Source organism: Nomia melanderi, chromosome 6, assembly GCF_051020985.1.
Source record: "Nomia melanderi isolate GNS246 chromosome 6, iyNomMela1, whole genome shotgun sequence".
Taxonomy (NCBI): Eukaryota; Metazoa; Arthropoda; class Insecta; order Hymenoptera; family Halictidae; genus Nomia; species Nomia melanderi.
In genome coordinates, this window is record NC_135004.1 from 5,775,103 (window position 1) to 5,799,473 (window position 24,371).

Genomic DNA, 24,371 nt, shown 5'->3' on the forward strand with positions numbered 1-24,371 from the left:
CCGCCCGGGCAACTGGAAAATTACCAAAGGCAAATTCCAAGCGACTGATCCGGATTCACGTTATCTAATCTAATCGACGTGTCGCATTTAATATCAACGTATATTATTTGTCTAAGGTGTTATCTATGTATGCTGATAGAAATTTAACGTTGAATTTGGATCAGTTTACGACGCTCATGAAACCATTGCACAAATAGCCTGCGTTTATCTACTTCACTTAAGTATATCCAACGCGAAAAGATCGTAGGCATAATTTGAAACACGTTAATCGTTATGAAAAAATGTATTAATCCATTTGCATCACAGTTCTAAATACGCTACAAACTTCATACATCTGAGACGTTCAAATGAAAGTCGCGGTTCGCGGAAGAGTTCCACTTTTAAATGTAAATGAGTTGACAAGCATAAAAGATCGCGACTTTCGTTTCTTATCGTTGATTCGTGTTATCCGGTTCGAATGGAAACGACGATTCGAATTCGCATTCGATAGTCATCGTTAGCATGCCGGGAAGTCACCGTGAAACGACTCGTCTCGCCGACACGCTCGACCTGATGAGTTACGGCGGAAAGGGTTGAGTTATGTAGGAAATTATTCGAGCGTCGAATTTATGCGCCGCGACTTGGCCGGGATATCAAGTGATATTAATTGCCGTGGTAAAAAGCAAACGCCAGCGAGGGGTTCGGTTGCTCGTTTGTCCCGTTGGCTGGTGCAATTATGCGTGACGGCCGCGTGCGTCGGACGCTTCGCGGATTCTCTCTGCGACGAGGAGACGCGTGATCCCGGCGAGGATGAATAATTTGGATCCGAGGAAAACAAAGACACAATATTCACTACAAAGAATGAACCGCTTCACTAACTACATCATTCCGTTTGCCAATGGGGACATTGATATCGCTCGAGATTAAATTAGTTATCAGATTAAATTCTGCGCGTAAATACTTTCATTATTATTCTTGGAACGTGACCACGTACTTTTTAGAGAGAATTCGTATTTACTCTTTCCGGCACGAGTCATAAAGAATAGATCGTTCCGTGATTCAGGATAGAAGACGGAATACAAGAGTAATAATTTTTAAAATGGTTCATCAGTGGGAAGAACTCTTGGCAACGTCCTTGGCTGGCGATGAGCAAACACGGTGTAGCGAGTTATTCATGCTTCCCGGTCTCTACAGCTGTGCCAATGTCCCCTGATAGACCGTGAAGAGTTATATCTCAGGAGTTACGCAACGATTATTGCGGGGCTTGATAGGTTGCACCTTCTGTCTTTTCCAATCGTACGCAGCTAAGTTATCGATCGCGAGCAATCTATACTGATCTTATTAATGCGTGAATGAAGAAAGAAGCTAAACTTAATTTAAATAAGTTAAGAAACCTAAAGTAACTATTATTTCTGAAATCAAAACAATCTGGAGAACGTTGAAACTAGAACCATTCCTCTGTGACAACCTATCATTCCACATCATTTACCAAACCGATTAACTTCACAGAACGTAAGGTAGAAAAACATAAGAAAATTACACACAGAAGAAATTGATTCCTTTAACCCTTCGAAAATGGTTCATTTGCTGCACCTATCGACTTTAGGTAACCAACTAGCGTGAAGTAGAAAAGGTGCTAACGACATGACGTATAATTACATAATTTGCGATTGCGCAGGAATCAAAACCGTCCGAAAAAAGCTTCGCCAGGAAAACAGGAGGATTGAGGAGGAGTGTACAGATAACACGGTATGCAAAAATAAGTCAGAAGCTGGCCCGAGGTGGGTCCCGTTCGACGCCAAACGGTCGAGTGAACGTTTCGAGGGCAGGGCACACAGGTGTAACACGGTTCCGCGGCACGCGCGGCAACCGGGCAGAGAGCAGAGTAGAGAGACGTATGTGAGCCGCCGCTTACTCGGTCGCCTCGGTGTGCGCGCGTGTTCGTTCGCGGCTCTCGGTATCGCGCTAGACTGCCTGTCGCCGTGGCTTTATCGCTTTTTTCCCTGTCCCCTGCTCCCTCGCGACGACTATCGTCGCGGCAGCCGGCCTACCGATAATGTGATTCATTCCTCTCGGCACGCGGTAAATCAGCTGCCGCCCGGGACAGGTTGCCGTTACGGGTCGCGAAAAAGTTCGGCGACTCGACTGGGACGACCCGCCTACGACACCTCGGCTACGTGAATTTTTTAACGCCGATGGAACCAAGCTGTGATGCCGCGCTTCTCGCTTTGATAGGTTTTTGTTCAACCGGAAGTTCCTGAAGGGCGCTAGAAGGAAAGTTGGTGATTGAGGGTTGGAGGGAGCTTTTTCAATATGAAGATTGTGGAATATGTTTGAAATAATTTATAGAAAATTTGATTCGTTTCTGTTTTGTTGCGTTTGGTTTGGAAGTTAAACATAACTGGCAATCCTTTATGTATTATCTAGTAAATATGAGGAAGGTTATTGATTGATTAACTTGTGGTTTTAAGAATGAAAAAGTTTATCAAAGGAAACCTTAATACGATTACCAAGATAGTTAGCAAAATTACTGTAACGTTAGACCATTCCAGAAAGCTGGAACATGTTGCGAGTTACTGTTTCCCCGTGTGCTCGCGCTTTTCGTAAATTTCATTGCCTATTGCGGCGCGAGACACGGTGGGTATTGCTTACTCACATGGACTGTTACCATTCCCGTCGCTCGGTACGTGACTTTTCTATTGTTTAGAAAGCACGCGCGACGTCGATGCGCACGTCCGAAGGAACAGTAAATCGTACTTTTATCGTGCCCGCGGTTTACAGTACACTTGCGCTACGAATCGTTGCGAATTTCCGGCGTACGTCAGGTGGTATCGTTCTGCGTCGTCGTTCGCCGACTAGAAAAACTCGGTCACGTTACCGACGGATCGAGCAATGACTCAACCTATCGAACGTGCCGTAACATTAAAATATAGTGAGTAACATCTACAATATAAGGCACCTATCGATCGCGAGAAACTTTGATCTCCCCCTCTTTCGTCGCGGGTATCTACTGCGACGCTGGTAATTACGAAGTTCTATTCTCGTCGATTCATGGATACCTGGGTTTACCGGACGAAATTGTTGCCATTGTTGCGTTTGTTAAAGAAGGGTAAGAAATAGCGGATGATCAAATCAACCAGGATGGGCGGTTATTAAAACTCGAACAGATAAGCGCATTTATGCGATCGAAGGAACGCACAAATGGCTTCCGTGAACGCGATAAGGCCACATCATGAGTCACGCGGTTCTTCAGACGTGTACACGTGTGTATCTTCGACATCGCAAACAACGGTGCAGCGAAGTGTGGCGCTCCGCGTCCGCCTGGTTTATCGGAAAAGCCCCGATAAAGTCGACTTTCTCGGTACGCGGCCGGCTTTTCGCGGAAATCCAGCTGAAAAGCTTTCGCTGACTCAGACGGATTTTCCCGGGTCGTTAGAAAATTTTTGGAATAAACGCCGGAGTTTCATCTCCCGGACTTTTTACGGTGATTTCCCGGACATTTCAGCGAGTCTTGCCTGAACGCTTAAACTCAAAATTCTAAATGAATGGATTTAAAAATCATATGGGAATATTGAGCAAGTTCAGGTTCACGACTCTCCAACCCTTTTATGATTTTTACAATGAGAAAGAAATCGGAAATTGATAGAGTAGGGGATATTTCACGCAATATGGAATATAATACACTCATTCGTTCCATTCAAATATTCTTCTTTTCAATTATTTGTTTCTCAATGACCGCGTTTTGCTACTTTTCCTTCTGTCTCGCTTTTTCAACCTATAAAATGATTCACCCGAACAGATGATTATTTTCTGAATAAGAGTTTCAATATTGAGTAAGTTTCCATAATCCTCTATCACCGTCACCGCTTACTTTGCCAATGGGCATCGATACTTGAGCAATTAATCGAGTTATGTTTCCTTAAATGTTACATATCCCTTCGACTTCACAGCCACGATCATGCGGTGGTACACGTTTCACGGGGAAAACAGAGGTCTGACAAGGGAGAAATAAAGGAGCGATCATTATGCCCGATATACGCTATCAGTCCGATCTCGGTTCGTTCAAAATCCTTCCCTTGTCTATTATTTTCTATCAAACCGAGATAGGGTCGGGTTTTATTGTGTGAACACATGCATCACAAACAACTGAAGAATATCTGATCAAACTGTAAACAAAACACGCAGCAAAATACTGTTCTCCCTTTGCCATCAAAACACTTCGACATCGAATCACCTCCCAATACTGAATCCGAAATATCACTTGATGTCTACACTGAGGAATGTACGTCTGATCGGCCAGTTTTCATCTATTCCCACCTAATTTTCTATGTTAAGTACCTATTCCTCAATACGGTCGAAGATAACAAATCAAAACTACAAGCAAAGTACTCTTGCCCGTCTACCGTCCCGTTAGCATTCTTACCCGAGATGCATAATACGCAGCCGAACAAAAAGTGCGTCTCCCACGCGAGTCAACGAGCCGGGGCGATGTTCTCGCGCGACCCGGAACCCCGCGCGCGGAACAATTAACACCGAGCCGGGGCCCATTCTTAAATTCCGAGTCGTCGAACCGAGCTACGGCTCATTTTCCGGCTGGCTGGCCGCTACGCCGCGCCGCGCCGTGGCGTGATCCGCGGACGAGGCTCGCCTTCCCCGTTTAATATCCGCGGAGCACGGCCCGCGGACAATGCCGGGCGTGCGTCCATAATTCACGGGCCAGAGGGTCGCCGATAAAGGGCTAACCGAGGCCGCTAACGCCCGCCACGCGTCCTCAATTTCCCGCGCCACCGCTCATTGTTTCCTTCGCGAAAGAAGCCGTTGCGATCAACCAAGCTCTCTACGGTTCATTTCGCGGACGGGACGGAACGGGTCGCGGCCAGACCCGGCGACACACGCTCGATCGACCCGGCCCTCGATTTCATTTCTGCCCCGCGATCGCTCTGGCGTGCCGGATTATGCGTTATTGTGTGTTCCATTTACACCGGCTATTACAACCGACGGTTTAAAATCACGTGTACGCCTGCGTCATATTAATAACAAGGAGGCTAGATGATGATGATGATGATGGTGATGATGATGATGATGATGATAATGATGATGATGATGATGATGATGATGATGATGATGATGATGATGATGATGATGATGACGGTGGTGGTGGTGGTGGTGATGATGATAATGATGATGACGATGATGCTGATGAGAAGAATGATGATACCAGGGGAATTGGACACGACGTCGCTGCTGACGGTAATTTCACTGGGATCGTAATACGATGTTAAGTATGGTTTCCTTTCCCTACGAAGATGTTCCGGTTGATGTAAACTGGGATTTCTATTGCATGGCTTGAAGGTGTTGAAGAGATTTTAGTTGGTCTAGACTTGTGGTAGAGGGAAACTTGTTTTCATTCATTACGGGAGGTCTTTGATTATTTTTAGATGATTCTTATCTGCTTCGTTCTTCTGATGACACTAGTAACCGTTTGAAGCGTACTTTTAATTCCTTCCTGATTAATTAGGAAAATTATATTAGCTCGGATTGTATACTGTAATGCTGATTAGTGGACTTTGGATTGATATGCAACTTCACGGCAAACCGTTAAGTACCATGGTACTGAGATTTAGATTGAACTTTATTGCCCCTATTAATAGCTGTGGCGGTATAAAATAATATGCAATATGGTCGTTAGAAACTACGAATGCATAACTTGTGGACTACTTGTTAGTAAATGATCTACACTGGTGATCATAAAACTAAGACAGAATAGTGAATCGACATTAAGTATTATTGAAATTACTACAAACAAATAATATTCTATTCTTTGATGTAATGCACCATTATTGTTGCTATGATTTGTATCATCATTCGTAATCATTCATTCAGCGGAGTGTATCGTTCGATCGAGTTCGCTGATATAAATGTAAATCTAATGTTTAATGGAACCGGAAACAAGTGGAACGGAATCGATGTGGAAATCGTTGCTTCCGGAGGTGCTAGATGCAAAAAAAAACAACGAAACGCTCGAAGCTGGGAAGAGTGCAGGGGACGATCGCACGGGATCAAACTGGTCCGCGAATGTATGCAAATAGAAATGTAATCTGGTGTCAGCGGCGCGACCAATAATGTCAATCAAACGCACTGGTGGCCGAAAGCCAACAATGGGGAATTGGCGAGCGAGTATATGGCCCAGAGCGAATATGCAGTATGTAAATGTTGTCATATCAATGGGGATCTGCATATGGATGTACGCCAGATATACCATGGCCGAGCGTGGTGACACGCGCGCTTTGGCGACATGTGCACTTGGTTTAACCAGCCGCGGACCCTTCTCGTTTCTACCCGTCATTCTCGTCGTCATCCTCTGCCCACCCACGCCCAGCCTCGTCGATACTTTCCACCCACTTTTATAGTTACCGCGAACGACATCTGATGGACGCAGGTACCGCCATTACGCGGAACTCGAGGAATATATTATTGTCGTTCCCGGCTATTCTCGTGGCGCGTTAGATCCTCGAAATACAGGTCTTCAAACGAAAAATTAGTTACGTAGTGACATTTCGGTGAATATAAGCTCTGAATTGTGCAAAAATCTTTTGAAATAGTTTGAAACGGAATAGTACAAACTGAACAGGATAAAATTGGAGTTTACGATTTCCAGTGTCCAATGACTTAGAACTTATGCTACCTATACATTGCCATTACTAGACATCGTACTGTAGTCTGGAACAACTAAAGAAAAATACATATATATATATATCCTCCTACCTTCTTAAGTAACTGCAGGCTTTCCTCAAAGGATGCTGGTCACTAGCGGACTTCCAACCTTTCCGGTAGATAGTTTTTGATAACTGGCATCTGGCCTTGATAGCCTACTTGTACACCAATTTGGTACCAAAAGTTTCTCTGTGCAAATTTTGGTTGACTCGTGACAGACCTTGTCCCGAGAGGACCCTATTTTCAGGACACCATCAGTGTTACATCAATAGCCAGCTTGGTCTCTGGAGCACCTTTATTTGCAATAATTCTTTCATTCTGGTTCTGATCCCTTACATTCCCCAATCTAGACCTGATATTAAACTATGTTTCTACTTGGCATGTGGGATCAAATCATATAAGGAAACTCCCATATTCTTAAAAACATAATTGCATGTCATGAAAGTTATATTGCATACAATATACCATGAATGTTGTAAGTGATAAAATACTGTTAATTGTGGATGTGAAATTTTGAAAGTGCAAACAGAGTTTTGTGATGCTGATGAGGGTCCATGTATCTGCTTACGTAATCCTCATTCATTTCAGTTGACCACGTATACAAAAACTTTGTCTGGCAACAATAATTCGCTTTTATTATTATGTATGACATAATGGGATTTCATTGCAAGCCAATTGCCAGCGTCTAATCTATGACCGGAGCACGCGACAGCGTCTTACGGTCGCCACGAGACTCCGGGTGGGCGTCGTGTCGGACAGGCATCGGGGGTTGATTGGTTTGCGGTCGCATCCCATAGTAATGAGCTCCGCAGATGGCACGTCTCAGGAAACCCATTAGGCCGATTCTAAACACCGGAACCACTCCAAGCTGATCGATACAGATTAACTGAACCACGGAGCGGTCGGATGCGGTCAAAGATTATGGAAATAAATTAATAGGCGACCGTTGGTCATTATAGTTGGCTGACTGTCGTTTAATCCTGGTGACGTTGGTCGATCTACTTCTATGGAAATCGTGTTCTTCGAATCCCATCGTTTCCAGTTTCTGAATGGTGGTCCGCGGAGGAGCAGTGACGGTTTAGAGTCGTCGAAGACGCTTTGCGCAATGTTGCGGTGAGTTTCCAAGTTTTAGCGGAACGATAGAACTGGTTCGTTGGAGATTACGATCTAGATTTTGAACGTCTTCAAACTGAAAGTTCTCATTCTGTATGAATTGTGAGCACAGTTGAAATTTAATGTCGCGATATTGCTGGAAGATCTAGACTCTAGATTCTAGAGTATGGGGCATGAGATTTTGAGTGAAGTGAATATTTGATGATCGCCGAGATTTTACTGGTATTGGTCATTGAACTTGATCCTTGAACATTGAACTATTATGAAATTGATTTTACCTATCGGAATCTTTAGAGAATTCAACGTGTTTCCTGTCAGTTATATACAGCAATTACACATTCATTTCAGTAGCAATATAAAGTGTAATTGAGAGCTATCTGTATAATCGAAACGTAATAATCTGTTTACGATTATCTGCTTGAAAATGAATCAGTCAGACGTACCAAGGTTGCGCGAGCCTCTGTAATACTAATTATCAGACTTCATGTATCTAATCTCTTCAGATCTGTGCTTGATTCAAACGTAGTTATCTTGATTCGCCTGATTACTAACGGTTCTCTTTTTAGTGATTAACGTAAAATACTATCGAATTATACTTTTTTAAATATCTTATTCTCTTTATTTAAAATCGAGAATATTTCTCAATTTCATATAGACTGCGGACTTTGATTGACAGGTCACAATAAAATGGAATCGTTACATTCCGAATCGAATATACAAATCTACAAACAACAGTAACTGTGCACCAAAATTCGCAATCTACCAGTGACAGACAGTGATCAGGGTGATAGGATCAGAACTGGTGGGTAAATAGACAGTCGAACTGCGCTCGAAGAATCACCCGAACGTCCATTATACTTTCGGCGTGTTCCACATTTATTCAATAAAAAAAAAGAAGTACAATTATGGTACGGTGACACATAATGACACCGCCGCAATCGACGTTGCATAACGTTACGATATATCGATAACTATATAAAAGTGAAAAAATCTGTACAATGAAAGACATGCGGGTAGCGAAGAGATGCCCCCGTCCCTTTGCGAACTCCCAATGGTCGACGCTACGCCTTACGAAGAGCGCCGGTGCACGAATCCCGATGAAACGATGGCGAGAAAGAAAGTAAAAGAGAAACAGAGAAAGAAAGAGAGAGAAAAAGAGAGGGGGAAGGAAGGCAAAGAAACACAGACAAACAAGAATAATTCAAAATAGTAAAATTAAAAACGAAACAAAGAAGACAAAACACGAGACCTGAGCAGAGTAGAGGAGGGCGCCGCGACGACTTCGAGGCGTCACGTCGACCGACGGTCGGGCAGCGGACGCGAGAACAATTCGTAAAAGTAATCGACCACGGGGAGTGATAATAATTACAGAATGTTAGGATTACACAATAATAATAATAATAATAATAATAATAATAATAATATTCAGATAATAATTCAATTGTATAATAGATAATAATAGATAATAATAATTAATAATTAATAATTAATAATAATAATAATACACGTTCGCGTAGCACTTAAAATCATACTCAATAAAATTAATAACATAAAAAAATTGTCATAAACTAAAATCAAAAGTAATCAATAACGTATGGTCTGTAGTGACTTAAATAACACAGCATCGTATGATCGGGCACCCCGCCTTCGCCGACCGCTCGTCGCCCCGTCGGCAATACATTCTTTTCTTTTTCTTTTATTCATTTGAAATCTATTCGCCTGCGATTCGGGGGGACGATCGCCGGGCGAATTCGCGGCCGTACGTTTGTTTAGAACTAAAGAACGTCGACAGAAACACTAAGGAAGGAAAGCGAAGTCAGAAGGAGAAGAACCGTGGAAACGAAAGTGTTTAGTCGGGATGAGAGAATTAAAAAGAGAGAGGGGGGGAGGGAAGGAGAGAGTAAAACAGAAAGATCGAACGGAAAGAACGTGCGATTTACGAACAGGATTCGCGGAAAATCGTTAAGTGACGCGATGTTCGTTCTTTCTCTTTTTTCTATTTTTTGCTCTTCCAAAAAATCGAGGATACAGAAGGATGGGAAGAGCATCTCTCGATTTCCATTTCTCCTCGAAGCGGCTAATTAGACCGGCTCAGAACGTCCGGGACTCGAGAGAAGACATTGTTGGAAAGAGAAGGAACGTCGGTTAGCGGGTGAACTTGACTGGAAGAATGTCACGACTTCAAGAGAAAGAAAGAGCGAAAAGAAATGAGACAAACCAATGAGAATGAAAGAGAGTAACGCGAAACAGACTCACGGTAGCCGTGAACGAAAATGAGCAGAGAAAAGAGCATGAGAAAGATAGAAGAGAAAACAAAAAAAATAAATTAACGGTACCGCACACTTCTCGCTTAAAATCTGATCCTAAGGGGGGGCTGTTACATAATACGATATACGCTTGTAAATAACATATCACGTGACCGCCGTGCATCTTCTGTCCGATCACTCACACTCTCTCTCTCTCTCTCTCTCTCTCTCTCTCTCTCTCTCTCTCTCTCTCTCTCTCTCTCTCGCATCGGGACAACCGTCAGAAGAAGCAAACAACGCAACTCGTTCTCGTCGAACAAGAAAAAAAAATTGGAAAAGACAGAGAAGAAAGAAAAAACAAAAGGAAAGAGAGAAAGAAGTCTTCATACGCACACACGTACAATCATTAGAAAAATCATTTAAGCACCTCAAGCGTTGTGCAATGGCTCGCAAAAATTGTCTCGTTTCCCTCCACGTTTATTTGGTCGCTTCTTTGGATTGGTCAGCTGGACGAAATTTTCATTTCAAAATATATATATCCTATACACATTTGCTGCTTTCCCGTTGCCGGCCACGTGACTCGCGGTCGGCAATGGCCTTCTTATCAAGCATAACACGCGACAATCGTCGTTATATATATTTCTCTCTGCGTCTTTCGTTCGCTGTGCTTGTTTCGTTCCCTCCATTTTTCTTCCGTGTTTCTTTCTGCGTCGCGACGCCGCGCGCTGCTTTCATTTGCTAATCTACCTCGGGCCAGAAAAAAACAGAAGGAAAAATAAGCGCGAACAAAGTTTTGCTCTTTTTTTTATCTTTTATCTTTTGCTACGAGTCCAGACTCTATCACAAGGTGGCTGCGAGCTTTACAAACGGCTTGAGAGGCATCGCTTTGTCCTCTCTTTCTTCTCGTTATCACTTGTTTCTCTTTTTCGTGTTCTTCCTTTCTCTTACCTCCCGTTTACTAGAAGGATTGCTTTCTTTTCCTCCATTCATTTCGTATCGCGAGATTCCTCGAACCCTTCTGTCTCGTACCGCTCTCATCCCCATCGATCAACGCACATATACTCTCTCTCTCTCTCTCTCTTTCTCTCTCTCTCTCTCTCTTTCTCTCTTTCTCTCTTTCTCCCTCTCTTTCGCAGTTAATCGTTACGAACAGATCGCGGCGGTCTATATGGTCCACGGGACATTTGGCTACAGGTAACGTTACTTCTTACATATCATTTTTTTCTTGCTTTTTCGATTTTTAGGCAGCATAATACGCAAAGTTTACGGGCTACGAACATCGTGTCTTACTTTTGTTAAAGTGGAGCACATCAAAGACGGTTACACACAGTCGAATATTGACAGGCGGATGCGGCCTTTCGCGCGTGACTCGTCGTCCTTTCGCTAACCATTTATCGTCCCGCGTCTCCCTTTTGATGAGACGAGACGCGGAGCGTCCAGAACGTGTACCATTACATAGCGAAACGAATGTTTCTTGTTCGATTTTCCTTCTCCCGTTCATTCTCGTTCTTTCGTTTGTTCGGTAAACGAGGTACACGATACATAAAGAATCCGCGATCGAATAAATATATAGATGTACGAAGAAAGTTCACCAGACGTGGACGAGTCACGCGGAGAGACCGGAAACGGAATAATTCGAAACGGAACGTCGCCGTCGATTTCGGCTCGCGACGTGCTCCGCTCGGATGAACGAGATTATTGTGGCTTTTGCAACCGGTTGGCACCTGGAATTACAGTGGCTGGAGACGGCGGACGTAAAACGCCGCGCGGTTCCTTAAACAAAACGTTACTCTAGACGCACGACCAGCAGTACACATTCGTATTTAAAAAAAAAAAAATGAAAACAAAACATGGAAACGAAAAAAAACAAAAGATACGCGCGAACAGACGACTTCAGCTTCTCTCTTTGCGTTTTCCTTCCCTCTCTCATCTCTATGGCAAAACTTAGTCTGAGCAAATGAAACCTCTTCCTAATATTTTTTTATTTATTTATTAGTTTCCTTAGTTTTACTCTCGCTCCATTAGGTCTTACGCGTTTATTTATACGTCAATAATTATTTCGATATTAACATTCATGTCGTGTCTCGTATTTAATGTTAATGTATGTGTAATATGCGCATGTAATACGTGTAGAATAGGCATGTGTGTGTTTTACGTGTTTCTTTTTTGCTTTTTATCGGTTTCTTATTACAAAAATCTCTCCGTCGTTTCCCTCTCTCGTCGCTGGAATACAACTCGAATACATTCGTTCTCTGTTCATACTGGTATTTGAACCGGGGCTCGGTCGCGAGTACAAAAACAGTCATCAAGAAACACCGGGGCGGGTGAAACGGAGTTCCGATCTCAAATGGACCGGCCCCAGTTTAACACTAGGTTCACGGGCATTTATTGTACCGTTGGCTTTATTATTCCTAGAAAAATTGATGTTTGTTCGATTAGATTTTGAACATTAGACAATGGGTACGAATGTTTGTGTAACAGTTTCAACCAAAATTGACATAAACGTTTACCAAATAACGTTTATAAAATTCAATGTGCATCAAATCGACGCGTTCCGTAAGCCTAGTGTTAAATACTGTCGGAAAGATCGAGATTATCGTCTACGGTGTTACCTACATTAACTCGATTGTTCGGTAGAAAAATGTTATTGATTGAATAGAAAAAGTGTAAAAAAAGAAACAAAAACGTAATCGCTTCATTCGAGGTCGAAGGGCTTCGGAAAATGATTCGTACAGGTTCCCGTAAGGAAAGGGAAGAAAATAAAAACGTAAAATGGACGCTAGACATTCGACCTCGATCGATTGAACGATTGTTGAAAATCGAACGAAGAAACGATGGATTGTCGAAAGGCGTCGAATGAATTTGATACGTGCAAAAACAAAAGAAATGTACAATTACCGGAAAAGGGATGTCGATGGCGGAGAAAGTATTCAAACGAAAATTGAAGGAAGAAACGTGATACGAAAATATCAATGGTTGGTTCGATGAAGACTAGTCGATTACCTCTTCCGAACTGTGGTGCAAGATGGGACGGGACGCGCGTTTAATAATACTACGAATAACGAATAATTGACAAACGATAGTCACGCGGTTCGATCAATCTTTGTTCCCGTAAAACCTAAGCCGTATTCGCGTAGATCGTTCGCCGAGAGCAGTGATTTCGCTTCCCTTCCCTCGGACGTACGTTCGAGTTACACTTTCTTCTCGAGAAAGGAAGAAGCAAAGACGAAAAAAATATAATAATAATGATGATGATGATGATGATGATAATAATAATAATAATAATAATAATAATAAAACAAAAACGAACGAAGAAAAAAAATAAGATCGGGGGTGCGATCGCGAGCGAACGAGCGAGCTGGGCAGCGCCAATGTCGTCTGTTTCTCGACCTGAACGAGTTCAAGGGCAGGGGTACGGTGAAAAACGAAGAAGAAACAAGGAGAGTAGAAGGAGGAAGAGGAGGAGGTAGGAGAAGGAGGAGGAGGAAGAAGAAGAAGAAGAAGAAGAAGAAGAAGAAGAAGAAAAACGAAAAGTGAGAGAAACACGAGGAGAAACAGAGGTCATTGATCGACCAACTCCCGCTGAACGCGCACACCTCCGGGAGATCATTCGAAAGTTTCGTTACAATGTACTTAACGCACGATTACAAGCTAAATGATTCGTTTTTCTTGGGGTGTGGGGGTGGGGGTTGAGGGTGGAAAGGAGGAACAAAAGAAAGTGTGGGGAAGGGTCGAAACGAAATGAAACGAGACAAAACGATGAAAAAAAATAAAAGAAAAACGAGAGAACGCTCAGAACGATGCAGATTCGATTCCGAGACAAGAATCGAACGAGCTGCGTCTGCTGGGGTCTTTCTCTCTCTTACTCTCCTGGGAGAAAGGTCAGGGGTCGGGAAAGGAAATGGGGATCAGGAGCGTCGGGGCACGGGGGATACATTACAATATTCAATACGATTATTCGTTACAATAATCAGATATTTCATTAATAATTACGAGATCACAGTGACGCTTTGACGCGCGGGGATCTCGGACGGGCGGGCTGCTTTACGGAGTTCGTGATTCGTGATCCTTCGGCTGAGAATGCTAGTGTTTTTCCTTTCCGTTCCGATTATTTGGAGATGATTGTTTTCGATTTGCTCTCTCTACCTCTTTGGATATATATAATCGTGGAGGTTTCGATAACCAGCGGAGAGGTTGCGACTCGATCGACAAGGTCGCGAGCACGGTTCGAAACTGTAAGTATCTATAAAATGCTGTCGCGACAGATTGGTCCTCTTTTCGTTCTCGATTTCTGTTTCCGGTTTGCCGAGGACTGGTTCGGTCGTCGGTTCGACAGCGAGCCTCGACTGGGATGGACGCGTTCGATGAATGAGAAATTGCAACACAGCCTGCCCCCCACGATCCGCATAGTCACAGTTACAGCTTTTTCTTTTCGCGCGGCAGCCACGCGGCTGCCGTTCCTCCGTTCTTCGTCAATCTCATCAATGGAAAAAATCTCATCGTCTCCAAGCGAGAAACATCTCCGGCATTCTAATTCACTTTATATCCACAGGCTCGCCCTTTCGAGATAATACAACTACCATTATAATTTTATATCGCACGGTACGTCTCGAAATAGTATTTCGATAATATATACCACTTTAAAATATATATACTTTTATTCATGTTTATTCATATAATTAATACGTTCTCAAATATGGCTGACTACTACGCTACGTAAAAATGCTCCTACTGGGTTTTATCAATTCTAAAGCGTGGTAAAAAAACAAAGAAGAATTAAACTCGAAAAACGGGGGGGGGGGGGACTATAGACGTAAAAATTAAAAAAAAAGAACACGAAAACAAAAAAGGGAATGGCGTAGCAGGGCGGGAAATATAGAAACCGTAGACGGTTATGGTACGGCCCCACGAACAACAAGCGGCTATGTACAATGCATTTTTTCAGTGGTCGCGGTTTTCGTTTTCTTTTATATATCTTAAACGTCGCGTGGTTAATTTACTGTTCCGCTTTTTGTAGCTTCTATCGTTCGTTCTAAACGTTACACACCGTTTTCAACTCTTCTCGGCTGCTCGTTATTTCTCTTGTTTTCCTATTCAACGCACTACAGAGGACAATGTACACAGGGCGAAATTTGTTCTTGTTTTGTGTCGGTGCTCTATTTTAGTTTCTTTTCTTTTCGCGTGTATATTTTCTCCGTCTACCCTTCGAATCGCTTGTATACTTGTCGCGCGGAGACGAGAACGTGAAAAAGGAGATCAGAATAAGCCGCGGCACGGCCACGCGGGGACCGCCATTGCATTGTCGGGCGACGGATTTCACCGCGCTGCAGGGAAACAGGAAAAGTTCGCGTTCTTTCTCTCTTCGCGGATCCACGGGCGTTTTCGCGTTCACGTTTCAACGTTGTCATCACCCTTTTCCTTTGGTCGGAATGCTATTTTTAATAATAATAACTTTCGCACGCGCGCGCACACACAAGCGAGCCCTTAACGTACGGCGGCTCGTGGTCGCGACAGTAAATGGCAATTACTATCTTATTACATCACAATTGTACGACGATCCTGCTCGCTCTCGCGTTTACCCCCTCCTCGGGTAAATAGAGAGGAGAGAAGAAAACTTGATCGAAAACATATAGAGATTCTAAAGTGACGAAAGCCGGAGACAAGTTGCTGCTGAACCCCCAACGAACAATCGTTTGGAGAACGAGAAGGGCGGAACTTGACGGAACTCGGGGATGTACGGAACGACCGACGACTTCGGCCTGACGAGATTTTCTATGCTGTTTAACGCTTTCTCGCCTCCTAATTGAAGTAATTTCGAACGAATACGAATTTGAGAAATTGAAGTTTAAAAGTGAAGATTCTACTACAACTGAGACATAATGTTGACGAGTGACTATAGCCACCTTTAGTGTATAGTGACCGCTTAACAACAGGTGAATATAGTCATCTTTAGTAACGAAATAGTTAATTACTCCGGATTAAATTGTTCGCAATCTGCGTTTCGGACCTACGAAATAGAATAGTAATTTTTTAATGCGTACCGTGCGAATGTGTCGGTGATTCAAATGCTTGGCAAGCAGCGACGGTCTGGCTCGAAGCGTCGACATTCTCTAGAATCTTACGAAATACGATTAAAGTACGATTTATATTTTCCTTTAGATTACTATAATCCCGATTCGAATGTAAGGTTAATCGAACGATGTGGGACGAACGATAAAGGGTTACTTGGTTCGTATCGAACGAATCGCGAGAACCAATCGATAGTACGAATAAGAGGAATGGTTCATCGCAGAACTTGTGCTCCCCAGAAATACGGCGATTTCTGAAGTGTTTCGATAAAAAATACCCTAATATATTTAACTTACTATTCACGACAAGAACATCAAAGACTCTAGTTGCTGTTCATCGGTTAAACGGTTCAGGTTCGCGTCGATGAAACGATTCGTAAACATTTTTTCCATTCGTTTTTCCTCCGTTAACATCGAAATTCTACAAAATTTCTTGTTCCTCTCTCCTGTTCGTCGAAAGCTGTCGGATCTAACACTCGTTCCTAAGGGATTGTCCCTCGCTCCGAGGACTACCTAATAATTATTGACTTTCGAAAAAGAGTTGGGCATGCCTCCACGAAGGAAACACTCAAACAGGGCCGATGGCTTCGCCTGCAACACGCACGCACACACCTCGCGCGTTTTTTTCCTTTTTAGTTTAAAGACAAATGGCAGTATTCATACTTCGCGTGAAAAAGAGACAACTCTCTCGCTAGACGACAGACAAATACGCGGCCTGTTACCTATAAATAAATACTATACTTTCTACACACTGGAATACTTCGACGGAGTACGTCACGAAAAACCTTATCCGTTACCTTAAGATGGAAGAGAAAGAGGCAAACAAACAAAAAAAGTAGTAAAAAAAATAATAATAATAATAATAGCGATCGCAGTACAAAAAAAAGTTATTAATAATTAAAAAAAACACACAGAGAAGTCTTTACTCGGGAGGACAGAGACAGATTAGAGAGACAGATAGAACGGTCCACAGGAATATACTATCGTATCGACAGCCTTATGATGATTTTGGTTTCATCCCGTCGAGCCCACCGGCTGTGTCTCGACAGGGAGACTAACTATCCTTTATTGTAAAAGATCCTTCTTTAAACGCTCACGAACGAAGTCGAAACTCCTCGGTCGCGTGGATCGTCTCGCGCCGGGTCGCGAACACAAACGATCACACCTAGAATATGCGGACGCGCGAGATCAAAACTGTTCAATTATAGATTCTCAAAGATCGACGAGTAACAAACAAACGAAAAAAAAGAAGAAGGGAGTAAAGAAACCAGAAAAGATCAAGATGACGATGACGAAACGAAGTAAAATGTCGATAAAAACAACAGCAATGATAGTAGGAGAAGAAAGAAACCAGAGATATTTCGAATGCGAAGATCGCACAAGGACGCGAAAGAAACGGTGTCGCGAGGGAAAATGATTAAACCGAAGAAAAAGGAGTTGAAGGAGGAATGCGGGGGTAGGAAGAAATAAAGGACAGAGTTAGAGAGAGAGCGACACGCGGGAGAATGGGGTTTGCAAGAAAGCCCAGTTCCGGCGTGTCATGAAAGGCGTCCATCGCGGACGAGGGCGCCACTAAGAGCTAAGCTACCGGAGATCATTCGAAAACTGTCCACGGGAGTCGCAGCTAGCCAATTAAGATGCTGCGATCCTCGACCTATCGATTATCTACTTTAATTATAAACGTCGACTTATTACTGAATTTTATTATTTTAGTTTAAATCCTCTATACAAATACAAATACGTTTCTCCCCTCTCACGTTACGTGTCCTCGCCCGTTTTTTCCCTACTTGCTCAGTATCGCGTTTTCCTTTTTTTTAATAGTTGTGTCGTGTTCTCTTTTTTCGTCATTTTAGCTTTTTGGAATACACTTGAGAGACTTCCCCCTCCAGAGATACTTTCTATGTACAGACGATTCGACCGTCGCCACGGGGGTTCGGCGTTAATCTCGATCGTCGTCGAGTCAATGGACGGGTCAATCCGAAAATCGTTTTCGACGCGCTTTTCGTTTTTCTATACGTTGAAAGAAAGGAGAAACAAAAAATTACACGCGCACACACACACAGAATTAACGGCGAAACAATTTCGACGACGCGGTCGTGTCAAATTTCGCTAATGTTCCTCTAGCGTCGTTTTCCTCTGTTCCCGGCCATCGCCCGGCGATCGTTGACCGTACGCGAGACGACATGGCGACGGTGTCATTATATCCCAGATAGAGTTCTGTCCTGCCTGTATCGGCTAGGTAACCGCGTTATCTACAAGCACGTCAATATACTTCCTACCGACGGGAACGGGACAGACAGGTGTTAACAGAGCGGCAGACGCAACAGACGGAAAGGAACAGACTGAAAGAGAGAGTAGATAGCTAGGCGGAAAATAGAAACAGAAGCGACACAGAAACGATGAACCAGCCTACCTGTCCCGTTCCCGTAATCACACTACTTTATTTAATTCTCTTTATTTTATATCCATAATGAGATCATCATTTGATTATTGGGTTAAGTCCTCTTTGGATCTCGTCCTTAGCTCCCCGTTACCCTCACCTAGACCCGTGTCACGATCCGCTCGCCGTTCGCGGACCTCGGCGGTCCCGTTCCGCCGGGAGGTAACGACTATCGTCCCCTTCTTACCTTCTCCGTGACGCGAAATTGGAAGGCGAACGATCGGCACACGACTCGAACAGTACGGAAACAGCCTGTTCCGATCGGTATCCGCCGCGACGAGCGAGAGTGCACCTGGATACGCTCTCCGCACAAACGCCTCGTCGCGCCGATCGTCACGTCTCACGGCTGGGATGCTCGAGTAGCGAAATCTAGACGAGACTGAGATCTATCGGAAAGCTTCGACGGGGATCGCGCGACGCCCTCGATCGTCGGTGGAGCCAGATCTACGTGGACGTACGGTCATCATCGCTTTTAACTCTTCTTTTTCACCGTCAAAGTACTAAACAGGAAACATCAAAAATGGTAATTGGCAATCAAGACGCCTCTAGTTCCGTTCGACGAGCCGAGCGGTCGAGTTCCCATCCCCGTCTTCAATAACATTTACGCCTCTGTCCGAACCTTTCTCGTTGATCCCGTCGCCATTGATGGATCCTTCGCTCTTCGCGTCAATGAGACACTGGAACGAAGAGTCCCAAACGACGGGTCAATGAAATCGGTGTCAAGTGCATTCTCAATCGCGAGGCGTCAAATACACATATACATAGAAAATGCGTAATGCAGATTGTGTTGATCGTTGGCGGTGGGAAGTCCCTTGGGGACCGTCCAGCAGGGCCGAGTACTTTCGGCCCTCCATCGGTCGACTGACCATCGAAACTGGTCCGCTGCGTGCTCTACGGACGGCCGGTTTCTCTGCAATTCTCCTAGTCGTGGCATCGATCTTGGAAGAACTTCCAGAAGCGTCGTAACCCTGAAGAGGAATCCCCGACGGGCTAGAAGGACCAGTTGCCGGTTCACCGGATGACGACGCGTCGTCACGGCTGTACCTGGTGCCGTTCCAAGCGTCGATGATCATTCTTCGAGTTCTAGTTTCGCCTTCGTCGCCGGTGACGACGACAGGACGAGACCGTAACATCTATCGGAGGCGGGAGACCAGCCTCCATCCGAGGTAGAGGGCCACCGTCGTCCACAGGGTCTCGCGCAACGGCGCCGGAATCAGCAGCGAGAGGATGCTGTCTGTAGAACCGTTGGTGTTGTTCGCGCCTGCAAAACCCGGGCTCAACGCCGGCAGTCTTGACTTCTCGATCTCGGCGGCCTGGAACAATCGATGTAGACCAAGTGACCGTCAGTTTGTGTCGAGTCTTGAATGTTTGTTAGGATTTCGGCTGATTGGCGACTTAATTTGAGTAAGAGAAAAATGTTAAATTATATGATGTGAACCGACAATTTGCTGATAAACTATTGTGCGAATGCTTACATTTGTAATAAAGTGTTACATGAAATTGATTTAGTTACATTCTATGAAGATTCGTTGTTACGAATGAGTTGATCGATACATGGACTATTGAAATGAATTTGATTAACGTCAAGTTTGAATTTTCTAAGGAAACTCGATAACCAATTTTGTAAAAAACGGGGGGGTTCGCTTTTCAATCGAATCCACCCTAACGGTGCAAGAGGGGGCATAAGCAGGTATAAACGTTCCGGGACGCTGTACACGTCCGTTCAATCAACGGTACTTAAAACCCCGGTGCAAAGACCAAGTCGTTTCCAAGGAAGTTCAAGTATTTCCGTTCTTTCTTCGAGATTTCTCGAAGGTGAAGCTGCCGTGCTTCTCCCCACAAGAAGAGTCAGGAATCTATGGCGAAGGGTGTAGCGGGGAAAGAAGGAACGCAGTCGAGGCTCCTAATTGGGAGTGTCCTAATTGGACGGAATTACCGTCGATTCGACACTCCTTGCGGCGAAGCCTCCGGCGTCAAGGAAGCATCACGGTCTTTTTGTCGAGTTCCCTTATCCCTTCGAATTTACACGAGCGGACGATACGCTCGAGTAGTCAGAGAGGTAGGGAGACGGCGCGATTAAAGTCCGCCGTAGTCACTCCCCCGGGAGCCGTTCCACTCGCGCGAAACACAAATCCGATGGAGGTGCATTAATGCCGGTTAATTGTCAATTAATTTCTACTTTGAAGAATACTGCGGAAGCTCACGGTTCGCGAACTTCCCGGGACCTGGTTGCCACCCCGCGCCCGGCCACAAAAAAGAAAAGTCTTCACTATAACTTCGCCGAATGATTCATTATCCAATTAGTCGTTAAGGTTGGAACGAGCTCCGACGAAGGTTACCGATATCGCCGACGATTCTCCTCCCTCCAGCTCGCTGCCTGGGAATTATTAATACCTCAAGGAGGATTGAATCCGGTTCACCTCGTTAAAATATTAATCGGCCCAAGATCGGTATCGATTCCTTGGCGATGAACCGCCCCCCGCTAATATTTCCCGCGAACAATCATTTCGGTTGCCCCGTGCACGCGTGTGCGTATTTCTCTGGTCGCTCATAACCAGTACGCGCAAGGGTGCCTCGCCTTTCCTTGTTCCCTCGATCACACCCTCGGGGTCACAGGGATCGCGCGACTTCCGAACCTCGTTTCGTCTTAATCCACTCGTGGTGGCCGGACGTGCAATAATAAACGGCCGAGGAACGGGGAACGCTCAATCTCCGAGCGAGAAGCTTTTATGGGGTGGCTATAATATCTGGTCATCGTCGGGTTCGATCTGCACCGCACACGCCTCCGCGTTACCCGCCGCCGTAGTCGCCGCTCGTATTTCCTTCCACCATCGGTCTGTGTACAGAGAAGAGAAAACACTTGGACCCGGCTGCCAGCGGGGCGAAGAGATTACGCGGATACGTTCGAGGGTGGAAATAAGAGAAGCAGAGGAAAGCGTCACATTAAGAAAGAATTATGGTCCATGGACTCTTCTCGTGGGAGTCTTCCTCGTCAATTAATAGTGTCCCTTCCTTCCCCGCCTCTCCCCACGATTTCTTGTTCCTCGCTCATCGAATCACACCCCTCCGACTGCAAGATCCGTTCCCCCAACGTTCTCGGTCCGTTCTTTTCCTTGACGGGAATTAGACGTGATACTGGAAGCTTCTCTTCGACCATTTGCATTATTAATACACCGCCAGGACGCGAGAAATATACTTGATTGTACGATGATCAGATAAAATTATATTGAAGCTAGAATTACTTACATTCGACTCAAAGAAGAATCTTAACAAAAAATCGTTGCTATAGTATCAATGTATTTGATGGTAAACTGAATCACGTGGGTCCCAATATCTCGGTAATATGGATCATCGTAAAAAATTTTCGATTATCGACGCAAGGGTCGCGCCTCGAGTGTCTATTCAGCCACCTGCGACCGTGCGGCGGTGCTCTCGCGCCACGGATACTTTCTCTCCGACGCCAGGCGTATGAAAAGCCAGCGGTCGCGTTTTATTGCTCGGGGCCCGGAAGAGAACGCCCGCTTAAGCAACGAGCGATTTCGCTCGCGCTTCGTCGGCGGTAAACGTGAAATTTATTCGCGACCAGGTCGCGGGGATTACGTCGTCGGGCGCGGCTACGCGTGCCCGCGCCGGGACTGGAAATTTTAATCGTCCGCCGGGGATTGCTCAAGAAGAGATTGCCCGGCTAGCCCGTCTCCTCTCGTTCTTCTCCACCTTCTTCGCGTTCGGAAACGCGTCACGCCACTGATTAATGCGAGGATTAGCGACGCGCGCGCCAACCCGGCCTCACGCATCGCCAGCAACTTTAATTCGAGTATACCGAGCGACGATTAATAATTCAGCCTGCAGGAAACGCGCGCGGCACTGTTCGCTCGGATTTAATACGCCGCGCGCAAGCGCATCCGAGATTCAGAAAGTACGCTGCAAATTTAATTAAACTTCCCGCGGCTATGCGAACCGCCCGCTGCTTCGACTCAGGATTCCGCTCGCCACGAAACTCGATCGGAAGGACAACGCCCGGGGATTTCTGGAGCAGGTTTTTCATAATCGGATCTCCCAGGACGATATAAGACTTGATGCATGGAAATTTAATTTTGCACTATAAAATGTTTTCATTGAAACGCTGCTGTTAATCGAATAGATTGATCGCAAGAATTGTACTGCGTGAGAAGTATTGTATGTATAGGTGTTAGAGGAAATACAGTGTTACAAGTTTTAATTTCAAAGCGATGAATATTAAATAAAATTCATTCAATTTTTGTAGATAGTTTACGAACAGGCGTATTACCAACGACAAGTCGGCTGACAAAGATACAAAGTGATGTCGTGACGATAATTCAAGCTGCGCAGTGATATTTGCGATAAGACATCCTCTGCAACCGCGACATAAACAACCACTTCGGCATCGAATAAATAACCAGTGTGTTGCCGATGAAAGCGTCGTCAGATTTCAGCTGACTCTCTCGAATACGACTTCCACCGATAACGGGAAAACACGGCGAGGAAAAAAAAAGGACGGTCATTGGGCGGTAAAGAACCAATCCCGCGCCGCTTATCCTTATCAGTAGTCACGGATCGCTAGGGAAAAATCGCGGCAATTACGCGCACTCCTCGCGATAACCATTACACGGGGAGAGAGTCCAGGTGTGCGCGGTCCGGTGCAACGGCGCGGAGGATAAATAAACGGCACTCCGTGTCTGCATGGAAGCGAGGCAGCCAACGACTACTGGAAGCCAGAAGGGATTATTGTGCAACGTAATTGCGCTGTTCGCCGTGGAAACGGCCGATCGGGCCGGCGTTTCGTCGAGCCACGTAAGAAAAAGCCAATGGAAAACGGAGGTCTGCGGTCGGGACACCGAGCCCGAGCAGCAACCGGCCAACCAAGCGATCGGCAAATGCGCAACGCACCGTTGGAACGGCAACGGACGATAAAATCCGAGGATACAGCCGACAGAGACCCGCCGAACGTGGAAATAAGACATAAACCCCGGACAGCTGAGATCTGGATCGCGTGCTGTCGAACCGACGATCGACTTTCTTGCAACTAATTCGCGACAAAAACAGGGAGGAGGAGCTTTCTTGCCGGCCACGCCAGCAGATAAACCCGTTATACTACCACCGAACAGCCGTAGTCTAATGTATCAATCCGCGCGCGTTGGCCGATCGTTTAAATAACTGATGAATGCCGGCGAAACGTTTCATTAGCCGCGCGCCGCGTAAATTACTCCCTGTTCGCGGAAATTTGTTGCACTGAGTCCGAGCAAATGTTTTATCCTGTCCGCGGCGTCTCGACGGCGCAGGCATAACGACCTAACGGAAGTTATGTGTCGAGAGGGTGTGATGGCAACTTGTTGCGATCAAAACTCTTACAAAACCTTGTCCTGTAAGCCCGCTAGAGACCGAATGCGACTCAGCCTCCTCGTGGTCTCCGCTGGTAACGTCCTGGACGGTAATATTCTGTCTCGACAGGTATTACCGGACAGGGCGGCTAAATGAGTCGCGCCCCGCGAGGGGCGGTCTTCTCTTCTGATGATCCTACGGGTGAAGGAGAGGTTATTCCAAGCACAGGTATCGTACAGGCGCCGGCTGTACGGTGCTCCCTTGGCGAGGGGTTCCGCCAAGGAGAGAGGCCAATAACATCAGGCCCATCGTTATGACTAAGTCATATGCCGATGAGTTTTATCTCGAGGTGCGGCATGCCCAACTTCGTTGGGCAGCGATTATACTATCTGTCCGCGGCGTCAGCAATTTTCTATTCGCCTCCGCGAGTTCATCTTCCCCGCGGTTTCTCGGAAGGATGATCTCTCGGAC

General features: G+C 45.2%; 1 protein-coding gene across 2 annotated transcripts in view; it reads right to left on the reverse strand.

Moving 5' to 3' along the window:
- Positions 1-8,594: 8,594 nt before the first annotated feature.
- The window catches only part of LOC116427751 (uncharacterized), a 46,484-nt gene continuing 30,707 nt past the window's right edge, over positions 8,595-24,371 (reverse strand). For both annotated transcript variants that reach the window (XM_031978487.2, XM_031978477.2), the window contains one exon: positions 8,595-19,873. In XM_031978487.2, coding sequence (XP_031834347.1) covers positions 19,694-19,873 — 180 coding nt within the window. In that variant the 3' untranslated portion in view covers positions 8,595-19,693. The remainder of the gene's footprint in view (positions 19,874-24,371) is intronic.